This window comes from Lutra lutra, chromosome 7, assembly GCF_902655055.1.
Source record: "Lutra lutra chromosome 7, mLutLut1.2, whole genome shotgun sequence".
In the NCBI taxonomy this organism is placed as follows: Eukaryota; Metazoa; Chordata; class Mammalia; order Carnivora; family Mustelidae; genus Lutra; species Lutra lutra.
The window spans coordinates 45,560,729-45,577,487 of record NC_062284.1 but is presented as its reverse complement, the minus strand read 5'-3'; the positions used below and the strand labels follow the sequence as shown (position 1 = coordinate 45,577,487).

At 51.2% G+C, this 16,759-nt stretch overlaps 1 protein-coding gene across 10 annotated transcripts; it reads left to right on the top strand.

Annotated features, from left to right (window-relative positions):
• The first annotated feature begins 69 nt into the window (after nt 1-69).
• On the top strand, nt 70-16,033 carry PIF1 (PIF1 5'-to-3' DNA helicase). 10 transcript variants are annotated; one of them, XM_047736414.1, is made up of 16 exons: nt 114-250; nt 6,437-6,543; nt 7,333-7,409; nt 7,680-7,913; nt 8,073-8,660; nt 9,495-9,627; nt 9,740-9,865; nt 9,980-10,133; nt 10,225-10,339; nt 10,417-10,523; nt 11,896-12,035; nt 12,399-12,505; nt 13,176-13,263; nt 13,405-13,550; nt 14,417-14,608; nt 14,821-16,033. In XM_047736414.1, the coding sequence occupies exons 5-16, from the start codon at nt 8,103-8,105 to the stop codon at nt 14,878-14,880; spliced, it is 1,926 nt and encodes a 641-aa protein (XP_047592370.1). In that variant the 5' UTR covers nt 114-250; nt 6,437-6,543; nt 7,333-7,409; nt 7,680-7,913; nt 8,073-8,102; the 3' UTR covers nt 14,881-16,033. The 10 variants fall into 10 exon arrangements, with proteins under 10 accessions (XP_047592366.1, XP_047592370.1, XP_047592376.1 ...); XM_047736419.1 differs by lacking the exon at nt 114-250 and having other exon boundaries at nt 6,312-6,543; nt 7,844-7,913; nt 8,084-8,660; XM_047736417.1 differs by lacking the exon at nt 114-250 and having other exon boundaries at nt 6,312-6,543; nt 7,844-7,913.
• Nucleotides 16,034-16,759: the final 726 nt, after the last annotated feature.

The window sequence follows — 16,759 nt, the reverse complement described above, 5'->3', positions numbered from 1 at the left end:
ACTGGGGTGGGGCAGGACCAGCGAGCGCCGGAGGCGCTGGCGGGTTGCGCCTTTGAGGTTTCCAGACCCGAGAGGGCTGGGGTTGTGGGGCTGGCTCGTGAGGCCCTGGGCGGCCCAGAGATGGGGGGCACCAAGAGGCTCCTCCTTTTTCCTCCTCGACAATGGGGCAGTGGCGACGACTTGGTCCTCTTCTCCCAGGAACCTCTTCGCAGGGCCGGGCCTGGACCTCGCGTCCGGTCCGGGTAATCGGGTAACGGGAAGACTTGGGGCTGGGAATCAAGTGGACTTAAGGGGTTCCTTGGGGGGGATGGTTCTCAGGGATCCCCAAATGCAGTGTTCTTCTGCCCTCGTTGGACGTTGCACAGAGCTGTTCTCCCTGGTTCCTATATCTGAGGGTCATCCTGCAACTCCCACCTCCATCCAGTGGTGATCTTCCAGGCTCCACAGCCTTGCTGGGAGTGGAATGTTTCCACCGTGCGCCCTCATTTGACATTTGGAGAAACAGAGGTCCAGAGAGAGAAAGTGACTGGCTACATCCCAGCCTCCAGCACCGTCCCTCCCGCTTCCCTCTCAGCTCTCCTAGCCAACTTTGCCTAAGCTTGTTTCAGCAGGAAGAATTAAGTATATGTGGGATCAACAGTGACCTCCTTTGGCTCTGGCTGCTATAGCAGCAGCTGCACCAGTTGACCAAGTTCCCCTTTCACAGCCTTCTGCTGGCCCTCATGTTCCTAAGCCACTTATAGCCCTGCATGGAAAAGGGTAGCCTGGGGCCCAAGGGGGAGGAAGATGGGGGCCTACTTTGTCTTTATGGCTGGGCCTGGGTTCCTTCATCTTATAGGATCTGAGAAAGTCAGTGTATGTGGCAACCTCTTGCAGCCAGTCCATGGTTTTATTCCCTCAATACAGTTTATATTGGTTTACTCCCTTTCCAAGCTGGGCACCTCATGCCTGACGACTCAGAAGATCCTGTACCTGGAGACTCAGAAAACACCTGCAGGAGACCAGAGACCCTGGGGAATTCACGTTAGTTGCACAGAAGCAGCTCATGGTTGGGGTGGGGTAAGGTCAGTTTTCACATCCAGCGAGCTCAGTAACTTTTGGGAGTGAGCCACTGACAACCACTTTGGCATCAGTTTCCCCATCCCAGCCCATGCTGGCCCTCTAGTTGTTGCCTCTACACCACATGCATTCATTCAACACAAATATTTTATTCGCCTTGTTTGTCAGGCCTTACACTAATGGCTGTAAGATAATGGCCCAGTCCTCTATCAAGAAAGATGAGAAGAGTATGTTAAATGTATATAAGGGTAAGTGTATATTAGAAAGAGCACCAAAACTGGGATAAAGGGGCAAGATGAGCATTTTAGGCAGAGGGGAGAGTAGAGCCATGACAAAGAGAAATGAAGCAGTAGTGTGTGTGTGTGTGTGTGTGTGTGTGTGTGTGTGTAGGGCAGCCAAGCTGGAGAAGCAGACAGAGCTCAGTGCAGAAAGGGCCTTCAGGGCTGTGTTGAGAAGACTGTATTATAACCTCAGGGCAAGGGGAAGTCATTGAAAGTTTCTGGCTGTGGAAGTGATTGAGTCTCTTTTGCATGTACACTATATTATCAACAAAACTCATTTAGGGCCTTTGAAGTGGGGTGCTTTCCAATACTTCATCCTGGCATTTATTCACTCAAAAGAATTTAGGGAGCCTCTGTCATCTGCTCACTGTACTAAACTCCTCACATGTATCTCCTTTCATCTTCACAAAAGTGGATAATGACCTACGAGATGGATACAATTGTTATCTTCATTGCAATGAAGCTTAGACATGTTTCAGGTCCCTTGACTGGTGAGTGGTAGTTGCAAGGATTCGAACCTCGCCTGACTCCAGAGTCCTTGCTCTCGACTGAATGTTTCGGCAGCACTGTATGACCAGGCCACACAGGATCCGGGCCCTGCCTTGGAGGGCTGCAGAGCCAGTAGGAAGTCAGACAACTCCTTAGAAGGGCTCTGATGAAAAAGTACACAGTGTGTGGTGAGAGCTGCTTCCCAGAGGAAGTGCTGGAAAGACTGAGTGTAGGCTCCCTGCTCAATGGGGAGTCTGCTTCTCCCTTTCCCTTTCCCTCTGCTTATTCTCTGTGTCAAATATATCTTAAAAAAAAAAAAAAAGGAATATGATGTGGGTTTTTAACTTGAGCTAAAAATGGTGGTGCATTTACTGAGATAAAGACAGGAGAAACACAGGTTTATGCGGTGTTGGAGAGGGAGATTAAAACCTGTTCTGGAGAAAGTGAGTTTGACATGCCTGCCAGGCATCTGTGTAGTGATACCAGGAGGACAAATGGAGACAGAGTTGGAGTTCAGGGGAGATAGGCAGGCTAGGGATACAATATTGGGAATCAGCATGCAGCTGATAATCAAACCATGGGATTGGGAAAGATAGAAGGAAAAAAAAAAAGTCCTTCCACATTGAGAGGTCTTGGTAGGGAAAAGGGCCTAATAACGGAGACCTATATGGTGCAGCCAGTAAGTATAAAGAAACAAAGGAAGTGTGTTGTGGAAAAAGAAGAAAGGATTTCAAGGAGGGAGGGTCACCTGTACCAGGGGTTTAATGAGTGTCAGCTACCTGGTGATGAAGTAATGCCAGGTGAGGCAGTGCTCTGGAAGCTGGAAGACCCTTTCAGCATCTCTACAAAACTGTCCCTATAAGCTTAGGGTTGTAAAGGCTCTTTTATTTTTTTCTTAAAGATTCTATTTATTTATTAGAGAGAAAGTGAGCGCAAGAGAGGGAGAGAACGCGAGCAGGGGAAGGAGCAGAGGGAGAGGGAAAAACAGATTCCCCACTAAGCAGGAAGCCTGATCCCCCTGCTCCATACTGTGACTCCAGGATCATGACCTGAGCAAAAGGTAGACTGAGCTTAAGCTTAACCTTAAGACTGAGCTAGTCAGGAGCCTCTGTAAAGGCTCTTTTAAATATCATATGAGATTACGGAAGTAAAGGCATTTTGTAAACCGCCCAGTCCTGTGCTATTAATGTCACTATTGGTTTTTAGTAATGAGGCGATTAAAATTGAGACCACCGGTAAAAGAGAGCGCATGACTTATGGAAAGAGTTCTCGAGGAGAAAAGTTCATAATGACGAAAACTCGTTCCTCCTAAGAACTTGCGTTAAAACCAGGCTTGGGGTTAGGTGAGAGATCCAGGAGCTGTGGGGAGCTTCTTTTTTAACTGAGCCTGCCCCCCCCGCCCCCCCCCCCCCCCCCCCCCCCCCCCCCCGGGAGCACTGAGGAGAACAGTGAGGATCGCAACGACTGCCCAAAGCCTGGAAGGAGGAAGTCTGGCCCGAGACGTGAAATCCTCTGGTTCCGCCTCCTTCCTCCACGGACCAATCAGGACCCAACTGACCGGGCAGCGGCGCTGGGACAGGGAAGAGGGCGGAGCCTGAGAACCGTTAATCAACCGCTAAGCGGTACCCAGTTACTCATTCGATTCCTTTCCCTACAAGGACTCATTGTTGCTGCTCCTACGAACCTCCACTTTGGAAAAATCCCTAGCAATCTCATATAAAACTAAATGTACACCTAGTCAATGACCCGGCAATTTTTTTTTAATATTTGTTTATTTTAGAGCATGCAGGGGTGAGGGTCAGAGGGAAAGGAAGAGAGAAAATTAAGCAGAATCGTGCTGAGCATGGAGCCAGACCTGGGGCTCGATCCCACTACCCGGAGATCGCGACCTGGGTGGGAACCAAAAGCCAGAGGCTTAATGGACTGTGCCACCCCTGATGACCCAGTAATTTCTCACTGAAATATTTATTAAAAAGTAAAGCATAAATCTATAAAAAGCCCAGATATCTATCAACAGGAAAATGGATAAACTAGTATATTCATACAGTGGAATACTACTCCGCAACAAAAAGGAACCAGCTACTGATAAAACAACACGGATGAATTTCATTTAAGGAAATCATTATGCTCAGTGAAAGAAACCTGTACACACAAGAATACATAATGTATAATTCAATTTATAAGAAAATTTAAAACAACCTGTGGTGAGAAAAAAGTCAGAGAAGAGTTGCCTAAGGATTGAGGATGGTGGGGGGGGGGGAAGGATTGAGGATGGGGATTGACTGATGAGGGAACTTTCTAGGTGATGATAATGTTCTTAGAACTTTGTGCAATGAAGGAAATGTCCTAAATCTATGTTGTCTAATGCAGTAGCTACTAGCCACATGTGGCTGTTGAGCATTTGAAGCATGGCCAGTGGGATTCAAAAACTGAATTTTAAATTTCATTTAATTAATTTGAATTTAAAATTAGCCACATGTGACTAGTGGCTACCATATTGGACAGCAGAGTTTATATCCTGATAAGGGTTGGGCTGCACAGATATTTGCATTTGTCAAAACTCTTCTCATGATAAGCCTAAGAGCTGTGCATTTTACCATATGTAAAGTTTACATTAAAAAGATAAGCATACGGGTACCTGAGTGGCTCAGTTGTTAAGCATCTGCATTCAGCTCAGGTCATGATCCCAGGGCCCTGGGATGGAGCCCCACATCGGGCTCCCTGATCCACGGGAAGCCTGCTAATGCCTCTCCCACTCCCCCTGCTTGTGTTCCTGCTCTCACTGTCTCTATCTCTCAAATAGGAAATAAAATCGTTAAAAAAAAAAAAAAAAGGCATAAAAAAAGAAAAGATAAGCGTAGGGGAGACTTGGTGGCTGTCAATTAGCATCTGACTTAGACTTGGGTCATGATCTCAGGGTCCTAGGATGGAGGCCCACATAGGGCTTCCCACTCACCAGGGAGTCTGTTTGTCCCTCTCCCTCTGGCCCTCCCCCCACCTGTGCTCGCTCGCTCTCAAATAAATAAAATATATTTTTAAAATATTTTATTTATTTATTTAACAGAGAGAGGGACAGCGAAAGAGGGAACACAAGCAGGGGGAGTGGAAGAGGGAGAAGCAGGCTTTCCACAGAGCAGGGGGACTCTATCCCAGGACCCTGGGCTCATAACCTGAGCCAAAGGCAGACACTTAACTGAGCCACCAAGGTGCCCTAAAATATTTTTTAAATAGGTAGGTGGGTAGATAGATAGATAACCATAGGGGTACCTGTCTGGCTCAATCAGTAGAGCATGCAACTCTTGATCTCAGGGTTGTAAGTTCAGGCCCCACATTGGGCATGGAGCCTACTTAAGGAAGAAAACAAGCATAAACTAGTTAATGCTATGCATGTTAAAGTGTTTAGATGTGAAATGTTCTGTTGTCTGCAACTTTAAAATGCATAACAGATGAATTCATGGATGTTGAGATGGACAGACAACTAGGCATGTGATAAATACAACAAAATATTAATTATAGACTCTTGATGGTGGGTATATGGGTGTTCACTGTAAAGTTCTTTCAACCTTTCTGTATATGTTGGAACATTTTCAGAATAAAATGTTGGGGGGCGCCTGGGTGGCTCAGTGGGTTAAAGCTCTGCCTTTGGCTCAGGTTATGATCCCAGGGTCCTGGGATTGAGCTCCACATCAGGCTCTCTGCTCGGCGGGGAGCCTGCTTCCCCCGTCTCTCTCTGCCTGCCTCTCTGCCTCCTTGTGATCTCTGTCAAATAAATAAATAAAATCTTTAAAAATAAAAAGAGAATAAAATGTTGGGGTCACCAAGGGCTGAGAGGAGAAAGGAGTAGGGGGTTATTATCTAATGGGTACAAACTTTCTTTTTGGGATGATGAAAATTTTCTGGAAATAGTGATGATGTTTATGCAACAATCAGGTACATCAAGTACTTCATGGCAATGAGTTGTACACTTAAAAATAGTTAAGATGGTAAATTTTATGCATATTGTACTTTTTTTTTTTAAGTTCGAAGCTCAAAAAAATGTGTTGGGGAAAAATCCATGTGGAAGTGTCTGTGCCTTCTCTAGAGGTAGTCTGGGGTACTTCACAGAGGGGAAGGGAGTAGGTTGGTTGTGAGTGCTCCAGGGTAATGGGAAGAGAGAACAGAGGCTGTGGAAACAGACCTGGGTTTATAATCCCAGTTCTCTCACTTTCTGGCTGTGTGACTGTACTTGTTTCTTAGTGCTATTGCTCTAACAAATTATCACAAATTTAGTGGCTTAAAACACAAATTTAGTATCTTGAGTTCTGGAGGTCTGATATGTGTCTCACTGGGCCAAAATAAAGATCTGTGTTCCTTCTATAGACTCTTAATAGGCAGGAACAATATTTCTCCTGTTTTTTTTTTCCTAACAGTTTTATTGAGATATAAATACGTACCATACAGTTTACCCATTTAAAGCAAACAATTCCGTGGTTTTAGTATAGTTACAGAGCTATACAATCGTCACATTTTCATCTCTCACCATTTTTATATATGAGGAAACAGAGGTTTGAGACATTAAGGAAACTTTCTTAGAGAAACCTCTAACTGGCAGGGCTGGGGCGCTGCAGGGGCTGTCAGGAGCTGAGATTCCAGTCCACGCCTAGATTCCCTTCATGAAGTTAGAATAGTCCCCTGGGAGCAGTGTAGTGCAGTAAACAGCAGATGTTCACACCAGGTTAGACTGGGTTCAAGGTTTAGTTTTGCTATCTGCAAGCTATGTGGCTTTTGGTAAAATCTGTTGGAGCCTCATTTGAAAAATGAGGGCAATAAATCTGGAGGCTGACTCACCTGAAAGATCCCTTCCAGCTAATAAATGCCAAGCCTCAATAAGGGGGAAGAAAAGATAATTAAAAATAAATTATCCAGCTTCCAGTGCAACAAAAGGGATACGAATTCCCTGAAGACAGCGGCTCACGTACTTCTGTGTACTCCCTGAGCACTTGGCGCAGGTCTTGGAATTCCTCACCAAAAGGCCTCAGCCCGGTGAGAGACAAATGAGTAAACTGACCCTTACAGAGGCAGAGAAAGGTGGAAAGAGCAGTGGGGGCGATGGGGGTTGCGGGGGTGGTTACCTCCGGGTAGTCGGCGCAGGAGTGGGCAACCGCCAAGTGAAGGTAAACACGGGTGGGTGGGATCAGAGGCAGCTCTTTCCAAAGGCCAAGTTCAGCCGCAGTGTGAGGGCTGGAGCCGAGAAAAAGCGTGTTGGAGGTATTGTTCTAAAAACAAATCTTCAAGCGGCATTGGGTGACACAACATCACGCGTGGCCGAGCTCCGCCCCTTCCCACCTCTCCCGCTGGTGCACGAGATTTGGTGTACTCGCCCACCACAATAAGCCTCCTCTCACCGCCGTGCAATTGGTACAGCCCAAGCTCTGGGAAAAGACGCCCGTTGTCACGCCCCTGCCTCTGATTGGCTGGAGAATTTAAAGATCCGGCCTGTAATAGGGTGATTTTCTACTTCTAGTATTTGAAAGTTCCTACTGCCCGAGGTTCACTAGCTGGCCGGCTCTGTTCAGCGTGTTCGTAGGAGTGCCGGTGCAAGTGAGTGTCCACGCGACCCCAGAGGTGGGAGACAGAGAGCCTGCTTTTTCAAAGGGTCTCTGCCGGGAGGGTGCAGACGAGTGGGTCAGACGGAGGAAACATGATTTCCCGAGCTCCAGGGTCCCCGGCGATTTCCCCAACCATTCTCTACCCGGTGCCCACTTTGAGATGGGAAGGAAGAGTCAGGGCTTGGGAATCACACTAACCCTGACTCCTACCAGTCGTTGTAACCTCTCCCACTCTGTTTCCACTAATGTACACGGGGAATAGTGAGACTGACCTGGCTGCAGGTAAACCAGTGAACGTATCTGGAAGACAGAATGTCTCCTGGTTCATCTCTCCACTTAAGCTTTCCTTGCTTCCTTGGGAGAGGACTCGGGATTCCCTTGCCCGCCCTGGGCTTCTTGGAATCAGGCTTCTTTTTTGTTCAGGAGTCGGACAGCTGAGGCTCGCCATTCCTGAGTGCATTTGACACTGCCCCGTCCACCTCTCTGGAAAATACTGGTAAGAGAGTAATGTCAACGTGAATTTCTGTTGATCCCAGGTCCCTCTTGCCGTCTCCGTGACCTCTTTGTCTTACCAGTGACAGCTTCCGTGAACCTATGTGGCCTTGACCGGGCTCCCTATTAGGTCCACTGAGTCCTTATGACCCCGGCTCTCCGGACTTTTTGCAGATCTGCAGAGGCGGTGGCGATGCTGTCGGGCACCCAGGCAGCGCCCGCGGGATTCGAGGACGCGGAGTTGCGGTGCCGCGTGGCTCTGGAGGAGCTGAGCCCGGGCGGGCAGCCGCGAAAGCGCCAGGCCTTACGCTTGGCGGAGCTGAGCCTGGGGCGGAATGAGCGCCGCGAGTTGCTGCTGCGCCTGCAGGCGCCTGGGCGGGAGGGGCGGCCGCGCTGCTTCCCTCTGCGGGCCGCGCGTCTCTTCACGCGCTTCGCCGCGGCCGGACGCAGCACGCTGCGGCTCCCCACCGACGGCATCCCCGGGGCAGGCGCTGTGCAGCTGCTGCTCTCCGACTGCCCCCCCGACCGCCTGCGACGCTTCCTGCGCACGCTGCGCCTCAAGCTGGCCGCGGCCCCCGGGCCCGGGCCGGCTTCCGCCCGGGCGCAGCTGCTGGGACCGCGGCCCCGCGACTTCGTCACCATCAGCCCCGTGCAGCCCGAGGAGATGCAGCGCGCGGTGGCCACCCGGGTTCCGCACGCCACGCCCGTGAAGCGGCCCGTGGAACCCCAGGCGGGAGCCGAGCCTGGCACTGTGAGCACAGGAAAGGGGGGACGCCTCAATTAGGGGTGTGCCCCTGAGATGGAAGAGACCCAGGGGGCCCAAGTTGGGGGGGGGGGTGGCAGGACATGGGAGGGGGTTGCTGGTTATCTCAGAGGAGATGCCCATCCAACATCTGAGCATGACAGAGATGTGGGAATTGTGCCTGTGTTTCTGAGTGCAATCCCTGAGTAAGCTAGAATAGGAAGAGCAGGCCCACCTTATGGTAAAAGAGAAAGAGAAGGAGGCCTTGGAAGGAGATTTCAGAAGATAAAGTCGGAGGCTGTTGGGCCTGGAGGAGAGGAGCTCTTGGAGAGAAGTGGCCAGCAGTGTCAGACGCAGCCAACAGGTCTGATCAGTTGGAGGGGACATAGTCTGGAAGGTCTGACAGTGTTTGCGAACTGGGGCGGCTGGATCACAGACCACAGGGGTTTGAAACTAAGCTGGGGAGAAGATGGAGATGGAGCCAGGCAGGGTATTGCTGTGAGACAGGCAGGTTTGTGATGGGAAGAGAAGTGAGAAGGAAGGACCTGTGAGAGAACCAGGAGATTTAGGGAAACCAGGAGACAGAGCCAAGGGAGGATCCAGACCCACACAGTGTAGTTACCAGGGCACCAGGGATCAGTGGAGACCCAGCATTGAGCCCTTCCTCAAGGAGAGACCTGGCCTGGAGTAGTTATTGGTAAGATCTCCTGGGGAACCAAAACTGCCTGCGGGCTTCAGGGAGTGAAACCAGCAGAGACACAAAGGGCTACCAGGCCTAGCATGGCACCCAGGCAATGCCTAAGTGGGGGTAGGAAGCCCTAAGATAATCCTGTCCCCCCACAGGAAGCCCCAAGATGGCCCTTGCCTGTGAAGAGGCTGAGCTTGCCCCCAACAAAACCACAGCTTTCTAAGGATCAGGCTGCTGTGCTAAGGGTTGTCCTGAAAGGCCAGAGCATCTTCTTCACTGGGAGTGCAGGTAGTGGGGGGGAGGGGGCAGCGTGGGAGGGAGGGGGCCGCGTGGGGGTTTGGGGGAACGGTGATGAGGTAGGATGGAGGAGCAGGAGACCCTCACTTTACCCTCTGCCCAGGGACAGGGAAGTCTTATCTGCTGAAGCGTATCCTGGGCTTACTGCCTCCCACAGGTACTGTGGCTACTGCCAGCACTGGGGCGGCAGCCTGCCACATCGGGGGTACCACGCTCCATGCCTTTGCAGGTAAGTGGGGACCTCTGGGGCTTGAACGGGAAGCCAGCCAGTCCTGTGAGATGGGAGAGGGGGCTCCGGGCTGAGACATGGCTAGGGTCTCAGGCTGCATGGTGTCACTTACAGGCATTGGCTCAGGCCAGGCTCCCCTAGCCCAGTGTGTGGCCCTGGCCCAGCGGCCAGCTGTGCGGCAAGGCTGGCTGAACTGCCAGCGGCTAGTCATCGATGAGATCTCCATGGTGGAGGCTGACCTGTTTGACAAGCTGGAAGCGGTGGCCAGGTCAGTATATGCAACAAGGGCTGGGTTTTGGTGGTTTTCCATCTGGAACCTGGCCACCTCAGCTTCTAAAGTCCCCCATGCTCCTTTGCAGAGCTATCCGGCAACAGGACAAGCCTTTTGGAGGGATCCAGCTCATCATCTGTGGGGACTTCCTACAACTGCCACCTGTAACCAAGGGCTCCCAGCCCCCGAAATTCTGCTTTCAGGTATCACTCACCCTCCGGCCCTGCCCCCCGACAGGTGCCTGCTCTTCTCCCTGAAACCCCTACCCTGGCCCCACCAGGCCAAGAGCTGGAGAAGGTGTGTCCCAGTGACTCTGGAGCTGACCGAAGTGTGGAGGCAGGCAGACCAGAACTTCATCTCTCTGCTGCAAGCTGTCAGGCTGGGAAGGTGCGCCCTGGTGAACAGAGAAGGGGGAAAAGTGCTTCATGGCCCCATAGAAGGCAGTCACTCTCTGAGCATTGGGACCCTGTCTCCTCCAAGGTTGGGTCCCCATCACCCAGCACACGCCCTGGCACAGAGTAGGTGTCAGGAAAGTATGGGCACATGGGTACACAAGAAGAAATCAGAGATGTTAATATTCCTATTTCACAGATGCAGAAATGGGGTGTTCAAAGAGGTGAAGTGACTTGCCCCAAATTCCAGCCAGTAAGTGACTGGGCTGGGATTTGAACCTGGCCTGACTATAAAACCCAAGTTCCTTCCACTCTTAGAGGCTACAGCGTCATTTGGTGAGGGAGAGTTTTCAGGCACCATCCCACCCCAACTAGGACAAAAGGTTGAAATGCCGTGACTATTCTAATGTGCGAGCAGGCAAGAGGCCAGGAAGGCCAAAGACATGGGCCAGAGTTGGGCCTTGAAAACCAGATTGGGACAGGAGGTGGTGGTAGTGAGGAGCTTTCTATGCTTAGGGGCCCTATCACAGATATATGAATCAGGTAGGAAGGCACACAGCACACACCAGCATATGTGGGGAACAATAGGAAGATTGAGTGGCAAAGCAGAGAGAGATGTAGGTCTTAAGTTTTTCCCCCACTCTCACATGATTTGCTGTCACACCCAGGCTTCTCCATGTGGATGAAGGCTTGAGATAGAAACACAGGCTAGGGGCACCTGGCTGGCTCAGTCGGAGGAGCAAGAGGGTCTTGATCTTAGGATTGGGAGTTTGAGCCTCACATTGGGCATAGAGATTACTTAAATAAATAAGTAAATATCATTGAACATTATATCAAAAACTAATGATGTGCTATACATTGGCTAATTGAATTTAAATAAAAAGAAACAAACTTAAACAAGAGGAGAAACACAGGCGAGATTTTTGCCCCCAGGGCAGCAAGCAAGCAAGGCTAGAAGACTGTAGCCCAGAGGCCAGTCTGATGATAGGCTACCAGTTGACAGGGTATCAACCTCAGTGCCTTATCGAGGTCCTCTGAACCTCTGGCGTGTGCTCACTCATCATATCCAACTTCCTCAGGAGCACTGGGGTGGGAGGGTGGCTAGCTCCTGCCTGGGGACATTCACAGGGAAGGGTGCCTCCTTCTGTGGGAGGAGGGGAATGATCTGTAAATGATCATTCCCCATGTCGGGGCTCCGAGTAGGGAAAGGCAAGTTGACCAGCCCGGGGGCCAATACATTCTGCCTTGGTGCCCCTTTCTAATCCCCAAGTCTGATCCATGCCCTACGGCTTGGGCCATTATCAGCCAGGTGCCCCACCCTCCCTGGTGTTCAGGTGGGCTCTGCCCTGACAGCCTAGCCCCTACAGGTGCTCAGACGAAGTGACCCGCCAGCTCCAGGCCACAGCCTCCCACAAGGTGGGGCGAGATGGGATTGTGGCCACAAGGCTCTGCACTCACCAGGATGACGTGGCCCTCACCAATGAGAGGCGACTACAGGAACTACCAGGTGAGCAGGGAACCAGGGCTGGTCAAAACCAGCTGGGAGGGGCCATCAGGCTGGTGTGGGTCTCCACCCCCACCTAACAGCCTGGGCCCTTGGGGCCATTTGACTATTTAGACCCCCAACCTCTCTGGCCATAAAGACCCTTATATTTGCAGATATAACTGTTACTTTGAGAGGCATGACCTTGAATAGGTCAAGGTCACTGAGCCAGTAAATGCTGGAAGTAAGATTTGAACCCAGGCCCCTGATTCCAAAGCCCCAGCTGTCCCCACTACCTCCTTCTATACCCTGGTCTAACACGTAGTTTTGGAAACTGAACCACAAGTCAATGACTTGTAATCTGTTTGCCTAACTCTTTTTTCCTAGGTGAGGTACACAGCTTTAAGGCCATGGACAGCGACCCTGAGCAAGCTCGAACCCTGGATGCCCAGTGTCCTGTTAGCCAGATTCTTCAACTAAAGCTGGGTGCCCAGGTGAATGGGAAGCAGAGCCAAGACCTGGGGGTCTGGGCTTACCCGTCCTTGCCCCTCAGCCCAGGCAACTCCATAGCCAGAGGGCCCAGCTGTGACCCCAGTGAACTCCCTCCCTCCTGCTCCCACCCACCTTCCTGTCCTCAGCTTCCCACTGCTTCTTCTTGCTAGGCCTGGGGCACCAGCAACAGTGCTTTGGACAAGCCCCTTTCCCTTGCTAAAGCTCAGTTTCTGTGAGAGAGCCCTGCTTCTTCCCGTGATGTTGGGTGGACCAAATGGGAGACTTTCCTTAGGTTCTGAAGGGCACTTAAGTGTTGGAAGAGGGGTACAGGACCTGGGGCTATCCCTCACAGTTTTTGCTCATGCACATACCCTATAATAGAAACAATCATTTTCAGAGCCCTATGATGCCTGTTACCTTACTGCTCCTTATCCTCTCCTGAGGCAAACAGCAAATGTCATTCCCCTTTGACACCAGGGGCAACTGAGACTGGAGAAAATAAAGCAGCTTGCCACAGGGGTCACAGTCAGGCGGTGACGGAGTTAAGGATTAGGACTTTGTACCTCTCCAGGTGTTCCCCTAGCTTCTTGGAACTGTCCTAGCGACTGCTGGAGCTGAAGCCAGGTGTGGCCATGGCTGCTCTCTCTGACTCAAGTTCGCTTTCCCTTGCAGGTGATGTTGGTAAAGAACTTAGCAGTGTCCCGGGGCCTGGTGAATGGCGCCCGGGGCGTGGTCATTGGGTTTGAGACTGAGGGGAGAGGTAAGCAATGGGCCTACTGCGTGAGTTTGCAGCCCTGGGGTATGTGTGAGGAGAAGGCTAGGTTGGAGGGGTAAAGCCTGCTCCTCACCTCTGAGCCCTGAAGCAGGGCCAAAAGGTGGGCCTTCTCCACACTTCCCTCAGGGCTGCCCCGGGTGCGGTTCCTGTGCGGAGTCACTGAGGTCATCCGCGCTGACCGCTGGACAGTGCAGGCCACTGGGGGCCAGCTCCTCAGCCGGCAGCAGCTGCCCCTCCAGCTGGCCTGGGCAATATCCATCCATAAGAGCCAGGTGAGCAGCCAGTGTGGGGGATGGGGAGGGGCAGGGCAGATGGGGGACAGGATAGGCCTGGGGCATGTTGAAGGGGGTTCTTTTTTTTTTTTTTTTTAAGATTTATTTATTTATTTATTTATTTATTTGACAGACAGATCACAAGTAGGCAGAGAGGCAGGCAGAGAGAGGGGGGAAGCAGGCTCCCTGCCAAGCAGAGAGCCCGATGTGGGGCTCGATCCCAGGACCCTGGGATCATGACCTGAGCCGAAGGCAGAGGCTTATACTGCTGAGCACCTAGGCGCCCCTTGAAGGGGGTTCTTAAAGGCTTTATGGAGGTTGAGCTTGCCCTGGATGGAAAGTTTCAGACCAGTGGTAGAATTAGCCTTTCTTTTGCACATTTCCTGTCCTCCTTCCACTACCTTTCCCAGATACACACTCTCCCCTCTGTCATCTCCTTTCCTGCCATTGACTGAGCCACTACCAGATGTTAAATTTAATCCTGACAACTGTATGAGGTGTAGATGTGATAATCGGTCCCGTTTTACAGAAGGGAAAACCAGAGCTCAGAGTGGTTAAGTAAGTTGTCCAAGGTCACACAGAGAGGGAGATACAGAGTCAGGATTCATTTCCTTGCCTGTCTGACCCAGGCCTGAGCTCTTTCCTTTCACCCCCATCCCTCTACTCTAATCCTCAATCTGTGTCTCCTGGACCTGCGCCTACTCAGACACACAGTTTTTATCAATCTGTCTCTCTGCCTTGAGACTCTCCAGACTGGCTGAAAAGATCCAGGGGCAGTCTCTGGGCCGGCGCAGGTGGGGTCAGGTTCTTGTGCACAAGAGATTTCAGGCTAAGCTGGTGCTAGCTCTGTCCCTCCATTTCTCCAGGGCATGTCCCTGGACTGCGTGGAGATCTCTTTGGGCCGTGTGTTTGCCAGTGGCCAGGCCTACGTGGCTCTTTCCCGGGCCCGAAGCCTGCAGGGCCTGCGCGTGCTGGACTTTGATCCCATGGTGGTTCGTTGTGATCCCCGTGTGCTGAGCTTCTATGCCGCCCTGCGGAAGGGTGGGGGCCTTGGCCTGGTAAGAGGGAGTCCCCTGTTGGTGGGTCATATGGCATGGGAAGCCGGGAGCTGGGACAGAGGGAAGGCCAAGGGGCCATAGGGTCGGGGTGGCAGAGCCTTCTCCGGCTCTGTTGGGAGCAGGGGCAAGAGGAAGGAGATGCTGGCCCCTGGGCTGTTGCCCTGGGGGACAGCATGAGTCCATGACTGGGTTTCTCTGTCTTTCTGATCCAGAAGTCTCCAAATGATGATGAGGCAGCCTCAGACCAGGAGAATGAGGACCCAAACCTTTGAGCCTTAAAGAGAAGACAAATGGTGGTCTCCCCTTCTACCTCCTCCCTAGTGGGCCAGGGCCCCTGGAGATAACTGGGGGAGGATAGCCAGTGTCTCTTTCTGCCTTCTGCAGGGCTCTCAACCTCCTGGCAGGGCACAAGGGAGAGCACTTTCCACCCATTTGCCAGCTGTGCCTCAGTTTCTCTCCTTGTCCTGGGTGAGCTACTTCCAGGAATAGGAGAAACCCTTTCTGAGCCAGTTGGGAATGGGCCTATGGTAGCACCTGGTGTTCTAGAACAAAGCTGTCTGTGAGGGCTGGCCCGGGGCCACGCGGTTGTGAATGGTGCTTTCTTGGAGCTGCAGAGGGGAGAGGCAGTGAAGACAGGTACTCCAGGAGCAGAAATAGGCTATAGGAGCCCTGGACTGGGAGACTCTGGGCAAGTACAGGCCCCAAACAGAGAAGGGAACTGGGGTTAGTGTCCTAGGTAGGCCCAGGCTAGCACAGGCCAGGACAAACCCTTTCCTGAGCCTAACCTGAGAACACTCAATGCAAACCATGTGCCTGTATCTTAAGCTCCTTTTTTGGAGAAGAAATAGTATTTAGGGGTATTGAGATGGATATTCTCAGATTACATTTATTTAGGCCTAATAAACTTGTGAGTTGTATAAGGACTGTGAGTTGAGTCATCTGCTCTCTTTAAGAAGGCATCCCTGCCTGGGAGACGGGCTACACCTGTAGCCAGGGCCCTATCCCCATGGGTGCACACAAGGTGTTTGCTACATCATGACACCCTTATGTGAGTTTTTGTTAGGATCACTGGTTATTTGGAAAGCTGAGTTACCCGAGATTGGTGACTCACAATGAAATGACAAGGTGAATCACTGTTGCCCAGGGGTCAGACAAGGATACAGAAGAGAATTCACATGGCAGGATATGGACCTGTCACGACATCTGAATGCTGGGGTCTCGGTTGCAGCTTTTTCACTTTGTGCCTTGCTTGGGTGGGGCTCCAGCTTGAATGTTGTGATGGAGAAGGGATCATCAACAAACTAGCTTCAGATGGGGCGCCTGGGTGGCTCATTTGGTTAAGTGGCTGCCTTTGGCTCAGGTCATGATCCTAGGTTCCTGGAACTGAGCCCTGCATTGGGCTCTCTGCTCAGTGGTAGTCTGCTTCTCCCTCTCCTGCACCCCCTGCTTGTGTGCTCTCTCTCTCTCTCCTTCTGTCAAATAAATAAAATCTTAAAACAAAAAAGAAAAAAAACCCTAGCTTCAGTTGATCAGAGTCTGCTAGAAACTGTTTAGGGGCCCTTGCAGTTTTGGCTAAAACTAGGTTCCCTGATTATGAATAAAATGTATCTTATTTTATTTTTTTTATAAGATTTTATTTATTTGACAGAGAGCAGGGAGCCCGATGCGGGGCTCCATCTTGGGAATCTGGGATCATGACCTGAGCTGAAAGCAGATGCTTAACAACTGAACCACCCAGGCGTCCCCTTTATTTTTTTTTTTAAAGATTTTATTTGAGAGAAAGAGAGAACACCAGAAAAAGAGGGAGAAGCAGACTCCCGCTGAGCAGGGAGCCTGATGTGGGGCTCAATCCCAGGGATCATGACCTGAGCCAAAGGCAGACACTTAACCAACTGAGCCACCCAGGCGCCCCAGTAAAATGTAATTTTAAATGTAAAATCAACAATGGTAGGAAAAGTGAAACCATTCTGGTTGCAGGACGTTGTGAAATCTGGGCATTTGAAGGAATTTATCCTTATCTTCCAAAGGCCAGCAGAGGCCCCAGCATACACAGCAGCTGTTCAAGGAATGGAGACCATGGGTAGGGTGGCTCAGTGCTGTCGTGTTTCAGAGGGCCTACAGCTATTCCCTGTGGGCTTCATGGAGGAAGCG